Consider the following 23,066-nt stretch of genomic DNA (forward strand, 5'->3'; position numbering starts at 1 on the left):
ATTTCCTCCGGTTCCATACACACTTTTCCACTGTCACACTTGATTGGTCCTATTCTGTCACGTCTTATCCCCTTGCTCTTCACATACTTGTAAGTTGCCTTGGGGTTTTCCTTAATCCTGTACGCCAAGGCCTTCTCAGGGCCCCTTCTGCTCCCCTAATTTCATTCTTAAACTCCTTCCTGCTCGCCTTATAATCTTCTAGATTCCTATCATTATCTAGTTTTTTGAACCTTTTGTAAGCTCTTCTTTTGGAATCTTGAAGCTGATATCAAGGATAATACTGCATCACCATCATGGTCACAGCTGAAGCCTCACTGATGAGAATTGGATCAGAATTTCAACTATGTTTTTGACATGGCGTATCCTCACTCTTAAAACTCATGATAAACTAAAGCCCTGTTGAGTGAAGTGTAATTAAGGTGTTGACCAAGTATCAGCTACCCCATGTTAAAGTCATGCACAGATGCCTGTTAAGGGAATAACCTCTTAGGAGAACTTCATACTTACCGCAAGTGATTGCACTATTAGTACTACTACTACTAATAATTAAGTTTTTTAAACAGCATTCCAAGCTGCAATTACTGTTCTAATTTTAAAAAATATACACAGACACACACACATATACGTACATTATTGTGTGGAACAACTGCTGCTGGAATCCCTTAGAACATGCCTGGATGATATCCCACTTGTACACTTTGTGAACTTAAAGTAATCCAAGTCTCAGCTTTAATCTTACAAAACAAAAACAAATCAGAACTACAAATGATCCAGAGAATGAAAGGGTTAACAGATGACCAGCATTTGATGGCTCTGGGCCCCTACTTGCTGGAGTTTAGAAGAATGAGGGTGGTTCTCACTGAAACCTATTGAATAGGGAAAGGCCGAGATAGAGTGGATGTGGAGAGAATATTTCCAGTAGTGGGATAGACCCAGTCCAGAGGGCACAGTCTCAGAATAGAAAGATGCTCCTTCAGAACAGAGATGAGGAGGAATTTCATTAGCCAGAGAATGTTGGATCTGTGGAATTCATTGCCTCAAAGGCCAAGTTGTTTGGTATAATTACAGCAAAGGTTGATTAGTAAGGGCATCAAAAGTTATCAAGGCAGGAGAATGGGGCTGGGGGGAAAAGGAAACCAGCCATGATCGAGTGGCAGAGCACAGAGTGAGCCGAGTGGCCTAATTCTGCTATGTCTTATGGTCGAAATCTAGAAGGGCCTGCTTTTTCATCCCAGGATCCTATGTGCTTGCCTTGCACTGCTTTCAATTACCTTCTGTACTTCAAGAATTGTCAAGATTACTGAAACATACTTGCATGAATAGATTTTTAATGATTAGTCCATGCTTGAGCAACAGTCAATTAAATTTCTCACAGAGTAAGGTTTCAGAAGTTCCCAATTACCAACATTAAAGTGATTGATGCGCACTTCCACTTCTAAGATTTATCCTACCATTATAAAATAATTGATCGCAGTGTATCAGATACAATCTACAGTGCTCTGGCATCAGACTTGTATTGTTAATAGTGTAGCATCTTTCTCAGCCAACTAAAGGATGCATCCCTTATGAATGAGTGGCTGATTCGCTGTGAATGTTGTGTTTTCTTCTAATCCAAACGTGGTAGTTTTGATCATGATTTACAGAAAGAAACAGAACATTCACCATATGATACAAGCAATCTGGGAGTCCAGTGGTCTCAGGGATTTAGATAGAAAGGCCATATACATAAAATCATATCTTCATTTTACTCTGAGGCACACAGCCATAAATTTGGGAAGCAGCATTGGAAAACTCATGTGGAACAAATGAGGGGACCCCTAAAGAAATGAACTGCTGAAGATGGTCACCTGTGAAATTCAAAAACAAGTCCACGATTAAAATAAACCATTATTCTTCAGTAATTTGAGTGAATGATTTCCTGGGTTTTGGAGAAATACATCTCCATTTGACAAATAACTAAAATATTGCAGCAATCAATTATAGCAATCCAATTTGCAAGAATGAGTAACATTCATTTCTAAAGACAAAAAAACCCCCTATTGCCAGTCGATAGATCTTTGTTTTAATCACAACTCCAATGTTCATTAGAAAATATCCTTTACACAGAGGAATTTAACAATTGTTAAATTTATTCATCCTTATGTAAAGAATTGTCTTATTTCAATTTTGTAAATAATTATTCTATGTCCTTAGTATGACAAACCTACCAGTTCTTGTGTAATTTAAGACTAGATGCTAAAAGGATACCTGAAGCAAAATGATCTTTTAGTCTGGTTAAGTAATAATACTAATATAACAGTCTTTCAGATTAGGATTTTTCCAATTGCTTTGTAAATATTTTAACAGACTTAAAAATCAGAATTTGACCTGCCTCATTCACAAGGGCCGTCTTTCACATAGCTCATGACAGACAGATCAGTTTTCAAGAAGTTTCCATTGAGTGTGCGAGTAAAAAGAGTAAACCACTGTAATTGTGGCTGCGCGGCCGTGTGGAACGAAGGGATTAATCATGAAAAATAAATATGATGTATAAACTCTAATCTGTGAGTATAAGTTAACAGTTGCAATTATAAGGTAATGTACTGGTGTGAATGAAGTCACAGTACTGCAGTGTAGTTAATTTGGTGACTTTTGCAGTGGCTTTATGTTATGTTTATTTCTCAGAAAGAATTAGTTTCAATCAATCATTTCCCTAGACTTAACAAGATTTGACTTGTTCAAACGTACAACGAATTAACAATAGCAAAGATCAGTAGTGGAAATAATGTGATCAGTATTTAGAAAGTGAAGTCACATTTCAAATGCAAATCTTTCATTGAACTTCGCACTTACGTTTTACTTTAATTCATATTCTGATTTTAAAAAAGTTTTCAACACATCTTTTAAGTTAGCATATTTTTACATTACAAATGAAATATTGCAAGTTTAATAATACTTAATCTGTTGTGTGACCATTTGTCTTACAGCTCACTTAATAATAACATAGGTCGCATCAGGAATTTTTCTGGGTAGCAGACAATTTCCTCCCTTGCCGTTCTGACGTAGTTGGAATTCGCGTACGAGGCAAGTTACAGCAGTGGTTTGCCATTGCCTTCTGCCGGGTGAGTTTTCTTTCCCCCCAAAGAGATCACCAGCTCTTAACCCCACATGGATGGAAAGCGTGCCGGAGGGAGCCGGCTGGGTTTGAACTCCAGAACCTCCGCCCCGCAGTCCAGTGCTGATGCCACTATGCCACCAGCCGGGTCACTTATTAATGCACAAAATTCTTGCAATCCATGGACACACTAATCACATATTGCAAGGCTGCCAACTGCAGTGCCTGGATATCTGGTTGAAGCAAGATTAAGGTCGAGAACAAACTAAACTCTACTGGCGTTCAACTTCTTGCTCCCTTTAAGCTCGCTGGGTTCAATGGAAAATATATTAATTATGTAGCATGCATAAATAAATTATATGCATTGGGATAATAAGAGTCTGAGTAATCCAAAAGATCTACTAGTCTGGTACCACCATATTCTTGGTATCCTGGATAGCGAAGTTGCATAGCATTTACAAATGAAATCACAGTTTTAAAAAAAAAGTCTTGTTCCAAATTTTATTGCTTTTTTTTTTAAATTGCTCTTGCCATGGTTCCAAATAAATTTATTTGATCCCAACATGCAATTGAAAAGCTACAACTCCTCCTGATCAGTGCGTTCTCGGGAAGAAATCCAACGATTTACAATCAATTCCTGAAATGAGATAAAATTATTTTACAGTATTTCCTTTGCTTCAGAACCAAACTACAAACATTAATGCAATAATTAAACTTTTCACCAAAAGAAATCTTGGCACCTGAACTTTAATTTTCTTCATACAATCTGGTGTTGTCATTTCTTCCTCAGTCATATTTGATGGCTTAATCAAGTAGCATAACAGAAGTTCCTGAAAGAAAATGATAACATTTTTAGTGTCCATACTAAAACAGAAACTACTGACATTAAAGACATTACATAATGGAGGCACAAGCAGTTTATCAGTATCTTATGGACTAAGAATGCTTTCATCAGACTTGACATTGGGGAAAACCTGAAACAACCTTCAGATGTTTCCTGACCTGCAGCATATCTATGCAATTTTCAGTCAATTTTAGCATTCATTTTATTTTTAAGCCAACAAAAAGATTTTGACTTTTACTAATCTGTTTAAAAGCTACTACAAAGAAATTAACAGCAAGCACATTTCATTGTGCTTCCTCTACTGATGCTGGAAGACCTGCTGAATATCTTTAGTATTTTCTGCTTTTATGTCAGATTTCCAGAATCTATAGTTTCTTGTACTTCCCATAGTTTGTAAATGACTGTTGACAATAATTATATACAGATATACAGAATATGACAATAATTATATACAGAATGGTGTGTCATGGGAGTTGGAAGACCTTTGGCTGTGTGCCCAGAGCTCGAAAAAGCGACGCAAAGGATCTTGAACATCGTAAACCAGCGAGTTATTTGGTATGTCTCCTCTCTCGCTGTGAAACGGAGACATCTCTTTCTCCCTTATTAGGGAGAGAGAGAGCCTGTGCTATGTCGAATACCAGGTGAACACATAGTCATTGGAATACCGCAAGTCTGTGTTTTTGCTGTTGCTGTATGCTCGAGTGCTCGGTGGTGGGTGCCAATGCTTTTTTTTTGCTGGGCGGGGAGGGGGGATCGTTGCGGGAGCTGGGCAGAAAACATTCAGGATGTATATTGTATGATTTCTCTGACAGTAAATGTACCTTTGAAACCTTTTCTCACCTGCCTATCATCTCCCCTTGGTGCCCCACTCCCCTTCTCCTATAGTCCACCCTTCTCTCCTATCAGATTCCTCCCTCTCCAGTCCTTTACCTTTCCTACCCACCTCGCTTCACCCATCTTCTAGCTAGTCCTCCTTCCTCTCTCCCACCTTTTTATTCTGGCTTCTTCCCCCTTCTTTCCTAGGCCCAAAGAAGGCGTTGGCCCGAAACACAACTGTTTTGTTCATTTCCATAGATGCTGCCTGACCTGATGGGTTCTTCCAGCATTGTGTGTATTGCTTTGGATTCCAGCATCTGCAGACTTTCTCCTGTTTATACAAGAGTATGTTGTGCAGCAATACCATTTGGTGTTTGAGGTTGCAGACATCTCCCTTGCAATATTTCAGATGCAAAGCTCAGGCATCTATGATACTGAAGACTACGGACCAGCCATTGAGCAAATAAGTTTTAAAGAATAAATCCAAGTTTAATTGTTTTATTATCAAAACAAAAGAAATTATGAGCAGCCTCCAACCAATCTGAAATGCAGTTCAGGCTCCTGCTAACCATTTGCAGTAGCTGTAAGTACACCAGCTTGATGGGAAAAGGTGCAATTGATATAACAAAGGAGGTAAAATATAAATGTGAAAACACCTTCTTTGGAAAGGTGTCGAACAAATAGTGTTTCCTTTCAAAGTTCATGTACAGATAATGCCAAAGCAAACAGCATTTTGGATTTGAAAAAGTATATAGGGAAAAAGAAAGGAACAGTTCAATTATGAGCCAATAGGGTGGTCCTGGACTTATTTCCTGGCATAATTTACATATTACTATTTAACTATTTATTATTTATGGTGCAACTGTAACGAAAACCAATTTCCCCTGGGATCAATAAAGTATGACTATGACTATACTGAAGAAAATTTTGAGAATTTTAGGATTATGATTAATACAAAGGGCCCTAAGCCTACATCAGAATGATAACCAAGGATAAGATATGAATGCCAAGACTATTGCAATTTGCATCACAAAGAGCCTTTAATAACTTCGAGGCATCTAAAGCCCTCTACAGCAGGGGTTCCCAACCTTGATTATGCCATGGACCAGCATCATTAAGCAAAGGGTCCATGGACCCCAGATTGAAAACCTTTGTAACACAGGACGTGGGTGGACACAAATTCTTCTGCCACATTTTGAATATCCAGTGACAGTTTAAAAGCATTAAAAGGTTAGGAGGAATTTCTTTATGTAGGGCATTAGAACATGGGATGGAATATTTTATTATAACAACAAACTATGGAAAAGAGCATTGCACCTTTTAGTAAAAGAGGCTCAAAGTAATTGAACATCAGAATTTTGGGAGGATCAATTCCTTACGAATTGTACAATTGCCAAATGCCCCCCCACTTTTTAAAAAAAATACAATGATTGTATGGTGATCTTGTTGATGAGGCAAAGGAAGGTGCCCACAGTAGACGTTTACGACAACCAAAGGAAGAGTTTGGTGTGAAAATCTGTAATCCACAAATAAATGACTGGGGAAACCTAGGAAACAGATGAAAAAGTTTTCATTCCACTACTAAAAAGCAGAATGTACAGAAATTGAGATGAGCCCTGATGTCAACAACATTGAATCATTCTTGGGAAGGCTCAGGAGAACCTTTACCTTGGAGACATTTGTAGTTGTTCGAACCAACCCAGCAAGTGACCTCCAGGTAAAAGGCCGGCGTTGAGAGCCCTGACAACTGTCATCAACCATTTCAACCACTACTGAATAACTGTAGGCAGAAAAAAAAATCAAATATTATGAAAATAGAATTAGACTCCATTGCAAGTATAATTTTAACTACACCATTCATACCTTGCATGATAAAATGGAGGTCCTTTTCGATACAACACTAAAATACAAAGGAAAATCAACTGTTATTTTAAATCTGATACACAAAGTTTTGTTGTAATTACAAATTGAAAAACAAGGCAGAGATTGATAGGTATCTGAGTAGCCAGGGCATCAAAGGTATGGTGAGAAGGCGGGGGGAGTGGGACTGAATAGGAGAATGGATCAGCTCATGACGAAATGGCGGAGCAGACTCGATGGGCCGAATGGCCGACTTCTGCTCCTTTGTCTTATGGTCTTTTGGTTTACTTCACAGAAATATCTGAGCTCCAAGATTTCCAAAATAGATCTCATATTTATCTGTAAACTCTTAATGAGGGGTGCATGCTTTACTATTGCTATTACATAGAAACATAGAAAATAGGTGCAGGAGTAGGCCATTCGGCCCTTCGAGCCTGCACCGCCATTTATTATGATCATGGCTGATCATCCAACTCAGAACCCTGCACCAGCCTTCCCTCCATACCCCCGATCCCCGTAGCCATAAGGGCCATATCTAACTCCCTCTTAAATATGGCCAATGAACTGGCCTCAACTGTTTCCTGTGGCAGAGAATTCCACAGATTCACCACTCTCTGTGTGAAGAAGTTTTTCCTAATCTCGGTCCTAAAAGGCTTCCCCTTTATCCTCAAACTGTGACCCCTCGTTCTGGACTTCCCCAACATCGGGAACAATCTTCCTGCATCTAGTCTGTCCAATCCCTTTAGGATCTTATACGTTTCAATCAGATCCCCCCTCAATCTTCTAAATTCCAACGAGTACAAGCCCAGTTCATCCAGTCTTTCTTCATATGAAAGTCCTGCCATCCCAGGAATCAATCTGGTGAACCTTCTTTGTACTCCCTCTATGGCAAGGATGTCTTTCCTCAGATTAGGGGACCAAAACTGCACACAATACTCCAGGTGTGGTCTCACCAAGGCCTTGTACAACTGCAGTAGTACCTCCCTGCTCCTGTACTCGAATCCTCTCGCTATAAATGCCAGCATACCATTTGCCTTTTTCACCGCCTGCTGTACCTGCATGCCCACTTTCAATGACTGGTGTATAATGACACCCAGGTCTCGTTGCACCTCCTTTTCCTAATCGGCCACCATTCAGATAATAATCTGTTTTCCTATTTTTGCCACCAAAGTGGATAACTTCACATTTATCCACATTAAATTGCGTCTGCCATGAATTTGCCCACTCACCCAACCTATCCAAGTCATCCTGCATCCTCTTAGCATCTTCCTCACAGCTAACACTGCTGCCCAGCTTCGTGTCATCCGCAAACTTGGAGATGCTGCATTTAATTCCCTCATCCAAGTCATTAATATATATTGTAAACAACTGGGGTCCCAGCACTGAGCCTTGCGATACCCCACTAGTCACTGCCTGCCATTCTGAAAAGGTCCCGTTTATTCCCACTCTTTGCTTCCTGTCTGCTAACCAATTCTCCACCCACACCAATACCTTACCCCCAATACCGTGTGCTTTAAGTTTGCACACTAATCTCCTGTGTGGGACCTTGTCAAAAGCCTTTTGAAAATCCAAATATACCATTAGAGGCTATTAGAGGGTATCCTGATTCTTTTACTGGTATTCTATTTAGATAAGTGTCTGTGTCTCAGAATGTCATTCACAAAGGATATTGTGTTACACTGGCAATGAGTCATTGTTCCACGTGCAAACAATGTGCTGTGAAAGAAAGGTGGAATGCAGGTTTGGGGCTTCCAACTACTCACCCCATATCACATTCTCTTTTTCAAACAGCTTGTCTGCAATGGCCTGATGCCAGCAGTGGTGAGGAAATAAGGTGGAAGCAGAGGGCATCATCCTTGGCAGCTCTACCCATTTTGAAACAGTAACAGCAGGATTATGTAGCCAGAGACATCCTCATGCCACAAGGTGCTGAATAACCAGTAGCACAAAATAACATAATATACAATTCCTCAAGATTTCAGAAGAAGCTGAAACATGGTAGCCTATGGTACACCGATTTACAAGCAGTCTGCTAAGCCTGGTGCAATTTATTTACGAGAAGAAACTAGCTAGGCTAATATGATTATCTTTGGAATACAGGAGGTAAGTGTACAAGGTTATGACTTGCCTGGGCAATGAAAATGTACATTACTGGACAAGGAATTTATATCCCTTGGCTTAAAAAAAGGTCAAAGACAATATTTAAGATGATTAGTAAATGATTAGAGGGAGTTAAAGGAATTTTCCCACCAAAATATATCAGAAATCTGGAACTTCCTCCCTGAAAAGGCATGAGAAACACATAGCATTTTTAAAATCATATCTGGTGGAACACTTGATATGCTGTAAATAATATAAACTATGGATTAGAACCAGAAAGTGATCAAAATAACTTTAATTTAGCTAGCAGCAGCATGTGTGTAATGAGTTCACACATGCCATAACTGTTCGATATGATAGACAGGGCTCACATTAAATGTTAAATTCAAGGAGCAGCACCAGCATAGATTTGATGTCAAATTCTCCAGCATGTGACTTGAAATCAGCAATTTCTGACACAGAAGGGAACTTCCAACTGAGCCACAGTTACAACTAAGGGTTCTAAAATATTTTCTGTGTGGCTAACCACAGCTCCAATGCCATATTCAGGTTTGCTGATGACACCACCGACACAGGCCAAATCAAAGGTAATGATCAGCACATAGGAAGGAGAATAAAAATCTGGCTGAGTGGTGGTGTCATAACAACAACCTCTTACTCAATGTCAGCAAGACCAAGAAGCTGATCATTGACTTCATGAGAAAGAAACCAGGAGTCTACGAGCTAGTCTGCATTGGAGGATCAGAGGCGGACAGGGTCAGCAACTTTAAATTCCTGGGTGTTATTATTTCAGAGGACCTGTCCTGGGCCCAGCACACGTGCAATTATGAAGAAAGCACAGCAGCACCTTTACTTCCTTAGGAGTTCGTGGAAATTCAGCATGACCCCTAAAATTCTGACAAACTTCTATAGATGTGCAGTGGAGAGTATATTGACTGGCAGCCTCAAAGTTCAAAGTACATTGTTAAAGTATGTATACTGTACACAACCTCCAGATGTGTCTCCTTACAAGCAGCCACAAGACAAAAAAAACAATAGAACCCGTTAAAAAGACCACCAAACACCTAATGTGCATAAAAGAAAAACAAATCATGCAAACAAAAAAAGTGAGCAAATTGTTTTCAGATCTGAATTTCATGAAAGAGAATCCACATCCATTAAGCCAGCCACAGCCGATTTAGGAGCCTGTTGGTTGCAGGCCACAGCCTTAGTTCAGTGCAGAAAGCTCTCGGGCCCGGGCTCTGCCTTGACTCGGTTCTGGTGCATTGAATCACCTCCAAGTCTGCTCCAGCAATGGCCAAACACTGGCTCATATCATGCTCTCGTGCCCGGGCCAACCCTCTCAACTCGGCCTGTATGTGCAATGCCGCAATTGCTCTGCACCTTTGCGACTCCAGTTCACACCACAAAAATGCCAGGTCATACAGGTGGTTCAAACACCGAAAGGGAAGTTACATGTTATTGATTGCAGTCATCAGGGACCCCCCCTATCACCCAGGACATGCTCTCTTCTCCCTGCTAAAATTACAAGGGTGGTACTGGAGCCTCAAGGCTCACACCACCAGGTTCAAGAACAGTTACTACCCTCAGCCATCAGGCTCTTGAACCAAAGGGTATAAACTCCACTCAACTTCACCTGCCCCATCATTATAATGTTCCCACAACCAAAGGATTTACTTTCAAGGACCCTTCATTTCATGTTCTCAATATTTACTGCATATTTATTAATTATTTCTTCTTTTTGAATTTACGGATTTTGTTGACTTCCGCACTCCAGTTGAACTCCCTAGTTGGGCAGTCTTTCATTGTTTCTATACCATATAACCATATAACAATTACAGCACGGAAACAGGCCATCTCAGCCCTTCTAGTCTGTGCCGAACTCTTACTCTCACCTAGTCCCACCGACGTGCACTCAGCCCATAACTCTCCATTCCTTTCCTGTCCATATTATCTATCCAATTTAACCTTAAATGACAACATCGAACCTGCCTCAACCACTTCTGCCGGAAGCTCGTTCCACGCAGCCACCACTCTCTGAGTAAAGAAGTTCCCCCTCATGTTACCCCTAAACTTTTGCTCTTCAACTCATATCCTCTTGTTTGAATCTCCCCCACTCTCAATGGAAAAAGCCTATCCACGTCAACTCTATCTATCCCCCTCATAATTTTAAATACCTCTATCAAGTCCCCCCTCAACCTTCTATGCTCCAAAGAATAAAGACCTAACTTGTTCAAACTTTCTCTGTAACTTAGGAGATGAAACCCAGGCAACATTTTAGTAAATCTCCTCTGTACTCTCTCAATTTTATTGACATCTTTCCTATAATTCGGTGACCAGAACTGTACACAATACTCCAAATTTGGCCTTACCAATGTCTTATACAATTTCAACATTACATCCCAACTCCTGTACTCAATGCTCTGATTTATAACGGCCAGCATACCAAAAGCTTTCTTCACCACCCTACCCACATGAGATTCCACCTTCAGGGAACTATGCACCATTATTCCTAGATCCCTCTGTTCTACTGCATTCTTCAATGCCCTACTGTTTCTGTTATGGTTATTATTCTGTAGATTTATTGAGTATGCCCACCAGAAAATGAATCTCAGGGTTGCATACAGTGACACATATGTACTTTGATAATAAAAAAAATTTGGACTTTAAAGTGCAAATAATCCATACACACTCGTTAAAACATAATTCCACCTTATTTTTTTCAGGTCTTAATAATTGGTTTGTTTCTTTTGAAATATTATGTTCATTCATATAGAATGGAATGCTGGATCAAACAGAGGAGCTCAGACATTATATCCAATCAGACTTCCTCGGCCAATGACCTCACCAATGAAGAACCACATCAGAACTTCTGTGGCCACCGATGTGTTTCTCAAGGCGTCCTTGACAGTTAGTTGTTTGTAAGTCCCAGCCTTGAAAGATGCAGCAGGGCCCTTAAAGCTTTCGACAGCCACAGGGATTTCACCGGGTGTTGGGAGGACTCAGCTCTACCCGAGCATATTTCCAAAAGGAAGGTAGACGAGGCCTTGAATACTTAACAGCAGTGCTGGCAAGCATCGGGGTCCCGGTCACCACCCTCTGCACCATCCGCCTCGCTGCCTGTGCCATCTTCACCTTATTTAGTATTTTAAATAACTATCATGACATCAGCTTCCAAGAACCAAATTTAGTGATAATATTGTTTCATTGTTAATCAGTTTTAATAATTTAACTGAGTTGATGCAAAAATTTGAAAATTGGGCATTATTGACAGGATAAAGCACTAAAACAGCTGGAAATGCAAAATGTACCTAGATAAACATAGGTGGTGGTGTGGATAGTGATGAAGGTTGCCAAAGAATACAATGGGATTTAGATCAGCTGCAGTTACAGGTGGAGAAATGGCAGTTGGCGTAATCCAGGAAAATGTGAGGTACTGGACTTTAGGAATTTAAATGCATCCACTGTGATCCCATCTCAGTGTACCTCTGCCCTATTCTACATGTTGTGGTATGCAGTAAATGGCAGGACACTTAGAAGCACTGATGTGCAGAGGAATTGTGGGTGCAAATCCATAGCTTCCTGAAAGAGGCAACTCAAGTAGATAGGATGGTAAAGAGGGCACGTGGCATGTTTGGCTTCATCAGTTGGTGCACCATGTGTGTGTCAAGAAGTCATGTTGCAGCTCTGTAAAACTTTGGTTGGGCAGCGACTGGAGTATTGTGTGCCATTCTGACCACCTCACTACAGCAAGGACATGGAGTCTTTGGAGAGGATGTAGAAGAGTTTTACCAGAATTTTTGCCAGGATTAGTGAACATTAGCTACAAGGAGTGGTTGGAAAAGCTTTGATTGTTTTCTGTGCAGCAGAGGCCGAGGGGAGACCTGTTCGAGGTTTATAAAATGAGTGGCATAGATACAGTGGAGTCCAAATGCTACTGGTAGAAGCAGATATGACAGACATAGGAACACGCAGGGGATGGAATGAAATGGATTGTGAGCAGGCGGATAGCTTTAATTAGCCATCATGTCAGCACAGATATTGTGGGCTGAAGGGGCTGTACCTGTGCTGTACTGTCCTATGGCCACTATGTCACCATTCCCAATATATCAAGGACGTTGCCACGTCTTGAGGTAAGAGTGAAAGGTTGAATAGGTTAGGATTTTATTCCTTGGGATGCAGGAAAATGAGGGGAGATTTGATAGAGGTATACAAAATTATAAAGGGGTATAGATAGAGTTAATGCAAGCAAGATTTTCCCACTAAGTTTGGGTGAACTAGAGGTCATAGGGCAAGGGTGAAAGGTGAACTATTTAAAGGGAACCCGAAGGGGAATTTCTTCACTTGGAGTGAGCTGCAAGCAGAAGTAGTGGACGCGGGTTCAATTTCAGCACCCAAGCAATGTTTGGTTAAGTGCATGATGTGAGGGATTTGGAAGTCAATGGTCCATGTGCAGTTCATTGCGACTAAGCAGAATAACAGTTTGGCTTGGACAAGATGGGCCAAAGAGCCTGTTTCTGTGCTGTAGTTTTCTACAACTGAGGCTTTGATGATGATGACTCAAAAGCAACAATACTTTCAGCCGTCGGACTTAGTCCGTACAATTTCACTTCAAACACTGGGTAAATCTTATATATAATAATATTTGTTATATGCAAAGTAATCAGTACCATGCAAAAGCTTGGAAGGTTCAGTTTGTAAAGATTCTCTGCCACATTTTATATACACTTTTACTTCTAAATTATGGGTTGAAAGGTGATCCCAGCTCAGTGCACCTCTGCCCTATTCTACATGTTGTAGTAATAGGTTTAGAAAGATCATACAAACAAAACAGGATTAAAGCAGATCCTGATCATGTTCTCACTCAGCATTAGATGTGTACTTTCTTCAACAGCAGTACTAATTGAAGAGACAGTCAAGGTTCAACTAGGTTTGTAAATCCGGATCACAAAGACCGGACCAAGTAAGGACATCAGATTTTCTTCCCTGAATGATATTAATGAACTTGAGGGATTTTATAAACTCAATCCACATGTACACTCATTGGCCACTTTATAAGATGCAGGCGTGTAACCAGTGAGGTCTTCTGCTGTTGTGGCCCATCATTTTTAAGGTTCAAAGTGTTGTGTGTTCAGAGATGCTCCTCTGCACACACCATTGTAACACCTGTTTATTTGAGTTACCGTTGCCTTCACATCACTTCAGCTTGAACCGGTCTAGACATTCTCCTCTGACCTCTCTCATTAACAAGGCACTTTCACCCACAGAACTGCTACACACTGAATGGTTTTTGTTTCTCGCTCCTTTTTCTGTGAACTCGAGAGCAGGGGTTCCCAGCCTGGGGTTCGCGAGCCCCTTTTTGAAATGGTATTGGTCCATGGCATAAAAGGTTGGGAACCCCTGCTCTGGAGACTGTAGGATGTGAAAATCCCAGGAGATCAGCAGTTTCTGGCACCAGCAATCATTTCACAGTAAAATTCACTTAGCTCACATTTCTTCCTCATTCTGATGTTTGATCTGAACAACAACTGAACCTCTTGACCATGTCTGCATGCTTTTATTGATTGGCTGATTAGATATTTCCATTAACAGGCAGGTGAAGGTATACTCAGTAAAGTGGCCACTGTGTCTTTTACTGCAAGTAATAATGCCCTAATTTTATTTCTGAATTCCTTACCTGTTCTTAAGACATGGTGGGATTCAAACTTATTTCCAGATCCACAGTCCACTAGTTCATGCCCCAAACAGAAATTAGATACAATTTAGGACATTTCTGACCTGTTGAGTTCAGTTAGTTATTCTGTAAATTTTGAGCTATTACAGAGCCATTAAGGTAAAAGACTTCCAATTATATTTGCTGTTCAGTGTCAGGACCTCCTGAAACACAAACAACCAATCATTTGCTGCATATTTTGAAATATGGTCTCTGTTGCAATGTAGGAAATATCATAGCAAAGTACCCACAAAGACCAGTGTGATAATGACTGCAATCTGTTGTTTTAAGGAACTTTGATGATAGAAGTATAAATATTGGCCTGAGTACCCCACCCTCAATTTCTCTTTGAACCTGTCTATTTTGCCAATGGCAATATAATGAAGCTCACTGTGTGAATTAAGCCCATACTTACAAAGGTCTGTCCCATACTTCAATCCAGTTTTTGGCACCCAGCCTTTGCTTCGAAAGTAATGATAGCCCATGTAATTAGTCTTGAAGCCGGGCTGAATTGCACTAAATACTTCCCATAATTTTACAATAGTCAGAGGCTCCTAAAGTAAAGCAAAAGACAGGCTACCATTAATATTTATAATCTTCAATAGCAGAGACTGCTTGGGTATTAATGGCTTCATTCATCGTCAATGGCTTGACAAGCAAACAAAACGTAAATCAATACTGCTAATGATTCAAACTACTTAAGTGTTAAAACCTATCCTTCCTTTGTATAGAATGATACTGATAGACTTGTGGGGTGTCTACTGCTCTCTGTTTATATTTCGTGTTTCTAATAGGTTACCTCAGTGTGTTGTATTAGAAATTTCTTCAGGTTCAATCTCTGTGGATAGATTAAATATTTCAAAATTGTTAATTTTGTTTTCAAAGATTACTGTATTTTTCAGGGTTTGATACTTCTTAAGAATAAAAACTGACAGCAAGACTCCACAGTTGGGCTAAATGTTTTCGGGTTGGAGTGAAAATTCAACAGTGAATGTCCTGGTTTCCTGCTATTGCTTTAAAGTGTCCCAGTGTGAATGGCAACTCAAGAGGCTGAGTTTCCAAGTAAAAGATAACTGAACTGGCATATTAAGGGAAAAGAAACACATCTTTCATACCCAGAATGTTTCAACCCTCTTTATAGCATAAAGTACTTAGAGTACGTTTTGTTGAAGGTTAGGGATCAATGTAGCTAATATGTACATACCAAGCTTCCACAAACAGCAATATTACAAAGATCAGATCAGAAAGTTTGTTCATGGAGGTTGAGTGAGGGACAGGTATGCTGCAATTAATCAGATATGCAGTTACAAAGAAGGCACGACAGGGGTTATATTTCATCAGGATTTTGAGAAGATTTAGTATGCCACCAAAAACACTTAAATTTATTCGTGGAGAGCATTCTAACTGGCTGCATCACTGTTTGATATGGGTTGGGGGTGGAGGGGGGTTGTGCTACTGCAGTGAATTGAAGTAAGCTGCAGAGAGTTGTAAAGTTAGTCAGCTCCATTCTGGGTACTAGCCTCCGTAGTATCCAGAATAACTTCAAGTAGTGATACCTCAAAAAGGCAGCGTCCATCATTAAGGACCCCCATCACCTAGGTCATGCCTTGCTCCCACTGATACCATCAGGAAGGAGGTACAGAAGCATGAAGTATTATTATGTATTGCGTGAAGTATTATTATTTATTGCATTTCATTGCACTGCTGTGCAAAGTTAACAAACTTCATGACATACGCCATGATACTAAACCTGATTCTGATTCTGTGCTGCTTGCCCTTATGATAGTGTCATGGAAGTTCTACTGCATCAAGCTGACTGGGTGGACAGTTCATTTAAAGCAGGGGTTCCCAACCTGGCATCCACAGACCCCTAGCAAAATGGCCTTAGTCCACGGCATAAAAAAAGATTGGGAACCCCTGATTTAAGGGAAGCTGAGAACATGGCAGCTCCAACAGTGCAGCAAAGAGAAGGAAAAGCCTAAGAATTTCTAGCCATGTCTCTTCAGATAAAGGCTCTTCAGGTACAAAATTACTACGAAATCCTACTCCGAGCCCAGACTTAATCTAAACCCAGGGGTGAGAGTGCTGCTTGAGGACTGAAGTGAGGTTTTGTGGTCTGCAAGATTTAGTGCACATTTATACATATAACAATTGGGAGAGATTCGACCCATTTTAAAATTCTCTGTTCAAAAAAGAAATATAAAACTTACCTCATTGCGATAAATAGTTAAACATCCCAAGGCATAAACAAGGAAAAAAGCCTGAAACAGCGAAGTCAGAGATAGTTGTAAATACTGCTGAAAGTAAGCATTTTGCAAATTATAATTCAGAAATGTCACATAGAAATAGCAATTGTGTGTTAATTAAACTTCCAAAATAATAATATTTACAGCTATGAAAAAGGTTTATATGCATTAAGAAATGGGAATTAATAAACATTAAAAATGGGTTGGCTATATCTACAGTTCTGTTTAGTATCAAAGGCAATTGCTTGGGATTAGGGATCATGTGCTTTTTTTCATATGCTCATTTCAGGCTGGATGGAGAGCCAGGTGTCTCCCAGTGGAGGTTGGTTGTAGGGGATTCGTAGCCCATTCTTTAGTTAGAGCCTTCAGCATTTTGGGCATCAAGGGAGAGAGGAAGAGGAGAGCCATCCGCAGTACCACCGATGCGGCAGAGAGGGCCTCAAGATGGCTGTGGCTCAAAAGAGGGGAGCCATGGAGTCATAAGTAGCTAGCCATCTGGACACAAGCTGGGGTCTGATCATCCCCGGCTGGGTCACCCGGAGGAGGTTGTATGATGTTGAAAGACCCAAAATACCCAATGATTCCAGGAACATCACTGAAGATGTGTCCAGAAGCATCAATAGATGTATGTACACAGCTCAATTGTTGATGGTTGATGCGAGCTGATGACATTTCTTCACCTACGGATGCACCTGACGTGCTGAGTAATTTCAACATTTTCTGGTTTCCAGGTCAGACGAAGGGTTTTAAACATGAAGCACCGTCTCGGTTTCTTTCTCTACAGATGTGTCCTAACATGCTGAATACTTCCAGCATCTTCTGTCATCTTTTATTATTGAGATTACTGTTACTGTTGATTAACATCTCGGCTTGCAAACTATTGCAAAGCAGTGCAAGATGGAGACGAATTTCTGCAGGCAGCTAGATTTGAGAAGAACCTTCACAATGCGTCTTAATTGATGGAATCAAAATCTTTGTAAGGTCAATGAAGCATCATTGATGCAGATCCCTCATTTCACAGATCTTTTCTATCGTCCCTCCAGACAGATACATCTAAATCGTGTTTTTGGACGTAGTTCTTCAGCCACCTGGAGGAACAGGCTGATGATAATTTTCCCTCTAGCAGACATCGAGAGACTTCTCTGTAGTTACCACAATCAGACCCTTCTTTTCCCATGTTTCCTTACGACATGTGAGGAGGACAACTTTCAACTTATCAGGTAAATGCTGGCTTTCAGAGCATTTCATCAGTCTCATTCCCACATTTATTTCCCTCTAACCTGTTTTCTCCAGTGCCCATCAACACCCACCCCTCAACCTAAACTCTTCTCTTATCCACCTACGGTACGGACAGTTCCTAGTAGGCTACAACCAGCATACCTTTGAGATGTGAGATGAAAGCATGTGGTCACAGGAAAAACATTCATATTCTACACACAAAGCACCAGTATAGAATCCTAGTCATTGAAGCAAAGTGGCAGCAGCCATTACTACTGACTTAAAGTGGGTCATAATTTATGGCATCTGTAGTTGGCCTAGCATGGTCTTCCCTTCCTAGATATGGAAGATGAGGTTGTGAATTTGTGACTGCAGTTCTTCTCTGCCAGTTTGCAGGACCTTGAGGCAATGATGCAGCTGTCTGCTCCCAAGGACTTCTTGTTTTTCCAGCTGGCATACATGCTTTTATATTGCTAACTAGCCAGATATAGTGGTGAGACTGGACCACATAACTTGCTGAAGTATGGAGTCAAAAGTGCTCCTATCAAGGGCAGAACCACATTTGAAGAGCTCCTCACAGAACTCATGTATCTCTGCTCTTGATTAGATTACCTCTGATCATGAGTCTTGGCAGGGTGAATACTAAGCCATAGATAGCTTTGATACTGATGAAGTATAAACTCACATCGTAGTTTCTGAATTATCTGTTGGACATTTGGCTTTGGGTAATGACAGAGCAGTTTATTTTCTCCAGAGACATGGCAGAGCCTCGAATCCAAGGACAAGGCATTTCTGTACTTAATTATCTCCTACATCAGGACTGGTTTAATGATGTTATTTGGTAGACAAGCAGGTTCTAATTATTATAGACTTTGGGGCACTTCGGATGCTGTGGACGCATTTGCAGATCGCCAGATTGTCTAAGAGCAAGCGTCGCAGGCTCTTGAGACTTTCAGCATTGACATTCTCGTGCCAAGGTTGCTACTACCATTTTTTGAGGCCAGGCTGATGGAGGTAACAAAGCAGTTGCCAGTTAACATACATCAAAGTTGCTGGTGAACGCAGCAGGCCAAGCAGCATCTATAGGAATCCGTGTAAGTGGAACAAGTGCTACACATGCCCTTACACTTCCTCCCTTACCACCATTCAGGGCCCCAAACAGTCCTTCCAGGTGAGGCATCACTTCACCTGTGAGTCGACTGGGGTGATATACTGCGTCCGGTGCTCCCGATGTGGCCTTTTATATATTGGTGAGACCCGACGCAGACTGGGAGATCGCTTTGCTGAACATCTACGCTCTGTCCGCCAGAGAAAGCAGGATCTCCCAGTAGCCACTCATTTTAATTCCACATCCCATTCCCATTCTGACATGTCTATCCACGACCTCCTCTACTGTAAAGATGAAGCCACACTCAGGTTGGAGGAACAACACCTTATATTCCGTCTGGGTAGCCTCCAACCTGATGGCATGAACATCGACTTCTCTAACTTCCGCTAAGGCCCCACCTCCCCCTCGTACCCCATCTGTTACTCATTTTTATGCACACATTCTTTCTCTCACTCTCCTTTTTCTCCCTCTGTCCCTCTGAATATACCTCTTGCCCATCCTCTGGGTCACCCCCCCCCCGTCTTTCTTCCCGGACCTCCTGTCCCATGATCCTCTCGTATCCCCTTTTGCCTATCACCTGTCCAGCTCTCGGCTCTATCCCTCCCCCTCCTGTCTTCTCCTATCATTTTGCATCTCCCCCTCCAGCTTTCAAATCCCTTACTCACTCTTCCTTCAGTTAGTCCTGACGAAGGGTCTCGGCCTGAAACGTCGACTGCACCTCTTCCTATAGATGCTGCCTGGCCTGCTGCCTTCACCAGCAACTTTGATGTATGTTGCTTGAATTTCCAGCATCTGCAGAATTCCTGTTGTTAGTTGCCAGTTAAACAGGTATTGCCATCTATTATGGGGTTGAGGTCTCTCACTCAGACAATGATACAATTTCGTTAGGTATGCCTGGATTGGAATTGATGCCATGAGATCTTGTCCTCATCCTTCAGGCAAAACAGGGTACTTACTATGTAAAAATGATGAAATTATTTTGTCAGACAAAGCATTCTGATGGAGTCCATGACTAGAATGATCGTAATCACTATGGTAACATTATCTGGTATCGTAGTCATACAGCAGAGAAACAGGCCCACTGACTCAATGCCTCATGCTATTCCCATCTGCTCTGAACTCATTTCTCCACATTAGTCCGTAGTTTGTATCACTCACTAAACAATAGAGTTTCTTGCACTGCAACTAAAGGTACCTGTCAATCTTAAAAAAAAGCAAATCATTTAGGATATTTTATCACAATATAAGAGTCATGTATTTATACTTTGTTTTCATTGTATTCTCTGTTGCATGTTTATTAAATCTATTATGGTAACTAGTCATAAGCTGGGGCGTGGCAACAGTGAAGGGAATAAGTTATGTCTTTGAGTTTTTCTAGCTTGGGACTGAGGAATGTTATATCTTTTGCTGACCGCTCAATAACACTTAGCTTACATTTGGTATATAGAAACATAGAAAACATAGAAAATAGGTGCAGGAGTAGGCCATTCGGCCCTTCGAGCCTGCACCGCCATTTATTATGATCATGGCTGATCATCCAACTCAGAACCCCGCCCCAGCCTTCCCTCCATACCCCCTGACCCCTGTAGCCACAAGGGCCATATCTAACTCCCTCTTAAACATAGCCAATGAACTGGCCTCAACAGTTTGCTGTGGCAGAGAATTCCACAGATTCACCACTCTCTGTGTGAAGAAGTTTTTCCTAATCTCGGTCCTAAAAGGCTTCCCCTCTATCCTCAAACTGTGACCCCTTGTTCTGGACTTCCCCAACATCGGGAACAATCTTCCTGCATCTAGCCTGTCCAATCCCTTTAGGATCTTATACGTTTCAATCAGATCTCCCCTCAATCTTCTAAATTCCAACGAGTACAAGCCCAGTTCATCCAGTCTTTCTTCATATGAAAGTCCTGCCATCCCAGGAATCAATCTGGTGAACCTTCTTTGTACTCCCTCTATGGCAAAGATGTCTTTCCTCAGATTAGGGGACCAAAACTGCACACAATACTCCAGGTGTGGTCTCACCAAGGCCTTGTACAACTGCAGTAGTACCTCCCTGCTCCTGTACTCGAATCCTCTCGCTATAAATGCCAGCATACCATTTGCCTTTTTCACCGCCTGCTGTACCTGCATGCCCACTTTCAATGACTGGTGTATAATGACACCCAGGTCTCGTTGCACCTCCCCTTTTCCTAATCGGCCACCATTCAGATAATAATCTGTTTTCCTATTTTTGCCACCAAAGTGGATAACTTCACATTTATCCACATTAAATTGCATCTGCCATGAGTTTGCCCACTCACCCAACCTATCCAAGTCACCCTGCATCCTCTTAGCATCCTCCTCACTGCTAACACTGCCGCCCAGCTTCGTGTCATCCGCAAACTTGGAGATGCTGCATTTAATTCCCTTATCCAAGTCATTAATATATATTGTAAACAACTGGGGTCCCAGTACTGAGCCTTGCAGTACCCCACTAGTCACCGCCTGCCATTCTGAAAAGGTCCCGTTTATTCCCACTCTTTGCTTCCTGTCTGCTAACCAATTCTCCACCCACACCAATACCTTACCCCCAATACCGTGTGCTTTAAGTTTGCACACTAATCTCCTGCCTTTTGAAAATCCAAATATACCACATCCACTGGTTCTCCCCTATCCACTCTACTAGTTACATCCTCAAAAAATTCTATGAGATTCGTCAGACATGATTTTCCTTTCACAAATCCATGCTGACTTTGTCCGATCATTTCTCCGCTTTCCAAATGTGCTGTTATCACATCCTTGATCACTGACTCCAGCAGTTTCCCCACCACCGACGTTAGGCTAACCGGTCTATAATTCCCCGGTTTCTCTCTCCCTCCTTTTTTAAAAATTGGGGTTACATTAGCCACCCTGCGCAAGCTTTATTGCTTCAAGGTTGTATGTTTGCTAATTGCTAATGAAGAATAGAATAAAGGATTTAACTTTTGGAGCAATCACTGGAGATGGGGGCGTGTCATGCAAATATACCAAGTCTGTGAAAATATACCAAATATACGAAGGCAGCGACAATTGCTTTGGTTTGGTTTTGCCGCTACACGCAATGTTGAAAATTAAACAAGAGACATATTTGCCATTTCAACTGACTAACACTATCCTTCACTCTTAGGATAATAATAATAGTTAAACATAAATTTGATGAACATCATAATTTTATTGATCCATCATACCTCTTCCAGACTGAGCTGAAGATACTCAATAACCTTGAAGGGGTTCCTCTTGCAGACCAACCTTTCTGTCACCTAAAATTGAAAAGAATAAATTGTAGATCATTCCTGCTTGTTGAGCCAAATTCACATCTGAGATAACAATTTTTAGTCATAAGTGTTTGAAAAGGATGCAATTACAGTCGAAGGACAACTTAGCCCTGACGTCATAGAAATTTGATAGTATCCAAAATGTTCGTTTGCACACAAGAAATGGTTGACTCAGTGCTATTATTAAACTGAAAGTTTCTTACAGTTATAGCTCCAAACCAAATATTTTGACTTTGGAATTAACCTAACTTAAAAAAAGAGATTTTCCTAATTCTGTCAAATAAATCTGACGTGATCCTCCAGCTCCCACAATTAGAAAGTTACTATAGTGATTTTACCTTCGCTCAGCAAACAAACCAATTAGATTAGAACCTACTATGCACATTGAGAGATTAGTTAGACCAAGTATATTAATGCTTAGAGTGAAGAAATATAGAGCTTGCAGGTGTGGTTATGTTAGATGGCATAGCAAGTTGTGTGGATTTGAGCAGGAAGTTTTCAGATAGACAGTTAAAGCAAGTGTTTAAAATATAGCCAAGTGAAGTACATCGATGATGGAGAAATCCAGAGTAAGAAAGCTTAGAATCTTAAAATGAAAGCTTGTTTAGGATCACACTCAGAAAGTTCTTTATTCCCCACACAATGAACAAGAGAAATATGGATTACACCTCCCCCTCAAAAAAAAAGCAGAGCCTGATCAACTTTTGATTGGCTAGAGCACCAAGGAATATAGGAAGGTGGGTAAATGAATGTATCAACCATACCCTTAGACAG

General features: G+C 41.0%; 1 protein-coding gene and 1 pseudogene across 2 annotated transcripts in view; both read right to left on the reverse strand.

The window, feature by feature from the left end:
• Window positions 1-965: 965 nt before the first annotated feature.
• The window catches only part of tsen2 (TSEN2 tRNA splicing endonuclease subunit), a 37,054-nt gene continuing 14,953 nt past the window's right edge, over window positions 966-23,066 (reverse strand). For both annotated transcript variants that reach the window (XM_063068157.1, XM_063068156.1), the window contains exons 6-12: window positions 22,206-22,277; window positions 16,638-16,688; window positions 14,843-14,981; window positions 6,618-6,654; window positions 6,423-6,534; window positions 3,835-3,924; window positions 966-3,731 (exon numbers count right to left, since the gene is read on the reverse strand). In XM_063068157.1, the coding sequence (XP_062924227.1) occupies window positions 3,672-3,731; window positions 3,835-3,924; window positions 6,423-6,534; window positions 6,618-6,654; window positions 14,843-14,981; window positions 16,638-16,688; window positions 22,206-22,277 (561 nt within the window). In that variant the 3' untranslated portion in view covers window positions 966-3,671. The remainder of the gene's footprint in view (window positions 3,732-3,834; window positions 3,925-6,422; window positions 6,535-6,617; window positions 6,655-14,842; window positions 14,982-16,637; window positions 16,689-22,205; window positions 22,278-23,066) is intronic.
• On the reverse strand, window positions 9,121-11,843 carry LOC134357110 (ATP synthase subunit g, mitochondrial-like; annotated as a pseudogene).

This window comes from Mobula hypostoma, chromosome 15 (genome assembly GCF_963921235.1).
Source record: "Mobula hypostoma chromosome 15, sMobHyp1.1, whole genome shotgun sequence".
In the NCBI taxonomy this organism is placed as follows: Eukaryota; Metazoa; Chordata; class Chondrichthyes; order Myliobatiformes; family Myliobatidae; genus Mobula; species Mobula hypostoma.